Source organism: Cryptomeria japonica, chromosome 1 (genome assembly GCF_030272615.1).
Source record: "Cryptomeria japonica chromosome 1, Sugi_1.0, whole genome shotgun sequence".
NCBI lineage: Eukaryota > Viridiplantae > Streptophyta > Pinopsida > Cupressales > Cupressaceae > Cryptomeria > Cryptomeria japonica.
This window is the reverse complement of record NC_081405.1, coordinates 632,738,716-632,741,889: the sequence shown is the minus strand read 5'-3', so window position 1 is coordinate 632,741,889 and position 3,174 is coordinate 632,738,716. Positions and strand designations below refer to the sequence as shown.

At 38.0% G+C, this 3,174-nt stretch overlaps 1 protein-coding gene across 1 annotated transcript; it reads left to right on the top strand.

Moving 5' to 3' along the window:
* The first annotated feature begins 638 nt into the window (after nt 1–638).
* Nucleotides 639–2,880, top strand: LOC131042492 (uncharacterized). The gene has a single exon (XM_057975801.2). It carries the CDS (start codon nt 1,673–1,675, stop codon nt 2,537–2,539), a length of 867 nt encoding a protein of 288 aa, XP_057831784.2. The 5' UTR covers nt 639–1,672; the 3' UTR covers nt 2,540–2,880.
* Nucleotides 2,881–3,174: the final 294 nt, after the last annotated feature.

Genomic DNA, 3,174 nt, shown 5'->3' with positions numbered 1-3,174 from the left:
TACCAATCATTGCATGAAAAACAACAAGATCAAAATGAATCTCACTATTGACATAGTGTGATGCTTAAATTGTAGTCTTGCCATTAAGGTTCAAATCCCATTAAGATGTTGTTACTAAGTATTTATGTTGAGGATGAGGTTCCCACTTGTGACCTCATTAATTGATAGCTTTAGATCGAAAGTGTTTAGGAGATTAAAAAACAAAAAGAAAATTTTCACCCATAAAAATAGCTAAAATATGTTTTTTTTATAAAAATTTGTTTTTAAAAAAAAAAAATATATATATATATATAATAAAAAATAAAAAAATAAAAAAATAAAAAAAAATTCCATCTGTCAAAGGACAAACCTGAAGGTTCTGGAAGTTCAATACTTAAAAAATATGCTGAATAGATGATTGAGGTGTAAGTAAAATAATATTCTGATGTTTTCACAATGAAACAAAAAGATGGACCAACAAAAAGCATAAAATTGACAAGCCGTGTAGCCTGAAAATCTGAAGCTGGCAAGAAACAAAAATTCCAAACGTGAGCAGATAACAACACTGGTCACACACGGAGTGCCGACTCACTTTACATTCTCATTACATTAAGAGCCAGATATTTCTAATTATTTTACAGCAATTTCTGATTACATTGTTAGCCACGTAGCAAATTACTTTAGACTTTAGAGCAGGCGGTGCCGCAAGATAAAGTTGCAATTTCGAGGAAGTTCAAGCAATAACGACCCAAAACAGTAACTTTTGATATTTGTTAAGATTCCGGCGGGTCTTTATAATGACTGGACTGATCATCTGCACATTACACCGACTGGAAATCGAACTCTAAGAGCATTCCTGAGACACCCACCAGTTTGTTTTTGAATCTCAGCTTTGTTTTCCTTAATACCCAGAGTCATAAAGGAATTAGGTTCTCTGCAAATTCCTGATTTTAGTGAGTGTATTGATTGGAACAATCATCTTAGCTTGGCAATCATTGAATTCAACAGAATTCTGTTAAACTTGCATTTGAAGAGAGGTATTGATTGATTGCTTTTTAGAGAGTTCTGAGGTCTGAAGATTTTTTTTGGCTGGGGGCAGGGCAGGGAGATTGGATGAGATAGAGGTCCTGGGTTAAATTGCTGCTGATTGGTGTTCAGAATTCGGGCATTTTGGTTATGTGGGCTTTTCATCGTTAGAGCCAACTTTCAGCATTAGCAATTGTGTTCTCAGTCCAATTTATACAGTATTGCATTCCATAGGTTAGGGGTTTGAGACTGTAGAAGCTGGATCAAGTCTGTCTCTATAAAAACCCTTTGGCCATTGGATCTTTCGGAGCTTGTTGGTTTGATTATTGGGTTTTCATTAATCCATTCATTTGTAGTTCACAGCCAAAGTTTTTAACAGTTTGGGCCTTGGGGTCATAATTGAAATGAATAGGTCAGTCTTGAAGCTGGAGCAAGTATGTGTCTGTAAATCCTCGGTGGACAAAGAGTTAAAGGAAGTTTATAGGTTGGATTTGAGTTCTTATTCACTTATTCAGAGAGTCATCCACTTGGACAGCTAAATCTTTTACCAAATTTTCAAGTCAGTAGAGGTTTGAGTCTGTGAGCTGAAGTAACTGGGACAGTAGGTGTTGAGTTGTCAAATCCTAGTTGGGCACTAGATTTTATTGTTTAAGGGCAAGAAGAAAACATGCCTGATTCAATACCCTCTTGTCTTGACATCCAAACCAAGGGGGGCCAGAATATTGTGACCTGCAGGTATCAGACCAAACTAGCAGACCATTGCAGGATGGTTACTGTGACCTGGTGCAAGAGTGCCATGGAACAAGGCCTGTGTGTGTCAGTGGATGAGCCATCTGATCAATCAATGTGCAAGATTGCCCTTAAGCCATGGTACTATTGGAGGAAGAAACAGGGCTCCAGATGCTTTAAGGTCAATGGCACCAAGGTTCAGGTTTTCTGGAACCTAATCTCTGCCAAATTTATCAATAGTCCTGAACCTCAAGAAGGCTACTATGTTGCAGTAGTTTGTGAAAAAGAGGTCATCCTGCTTTTGGGGGATATGAAGGAAGAAGCCTTGAAGAAGACCAAGGCCAGAATCTCAGTCATTCAACCTGTTTTGATCTCCAGAGAAGAACATGGCTTTGGCAGGAGGTATTTTTCTACAAGGACTAGAATGCATGAGATAGAGAGTCAACCCCATGCAATCAATATAGAGTGTCATACAACAGGTCCCAAAGACCCAGAGATGAGCATTAAGATTGATGGGCAGCTTGTTGTGGAGGTGCAGCATTTGCTCTGGAAATTTAGAGGCAATCAGATCATAAGTGTAAGTGGGGTTCAAGTTCAAATCTTTTGGGATGTCTATGATTGGCTGTTCAATTCTGGAGTAGGGAATGCTTTCTTTACCTTCAAGCCCATCTCTTCTTCAGAAAAATCAAAATCAATTGCAGAGGATGCAAGCAGCAATGACAAATTGGATAGTTGTACCGATCCTTCTAGATCTTCAGACTACTGTGTATTGCTTCAATTGTCAGGGGGTTTACTGGTTCTGTAATTGCTACAGCAAGTTCAACTACTTCAATTCCCCTCCATAACATATATATCTTGCAGCTCAAAGTTCAGAGTCTTAAGGATTTTTCTTCTAACCTAATTCAAATGATAATCAGCTAAATTAGCTTTGCTTCTGTGTTGAGATTCTTACAACTTAAAAATATGAGTTCATTTATTACCTGGATATCTATACATGTAACAAGAGACAAACTGCAGAGATTGTGATGTAATTGTGTGTCATTTGCCAATTCAGAAACAGCATGTAGCAGAGCCTAACCAAGGGCCTCCATTAATGTTACTATGTTTTGTCCGCAGCAATTAATTAACTATACCAGAATTCGTACAGTCTCCATCTTTAGCAGATTTAAGAGAATCTGATATTCAGTTTTCTTGAGTTTCCTGGTTTTAATCGTTTTGAAACATACCATGATGTACCCGAAACCAGACACACACCACTTCTGCATCTTCATCTGTCTTGTTTCTGACTGCACATCTATCATGGACATATCACATGCAGTCAGGTCCCACGAACCCAAAATTGTTCATCACACCTCAATGCTCTGCCTCTTAAGCAGCACTCACCTAATCCAACCTCCAATAAGCTTATGGAAGGTAAAAAGCGTTTCAAAGAGCATAATT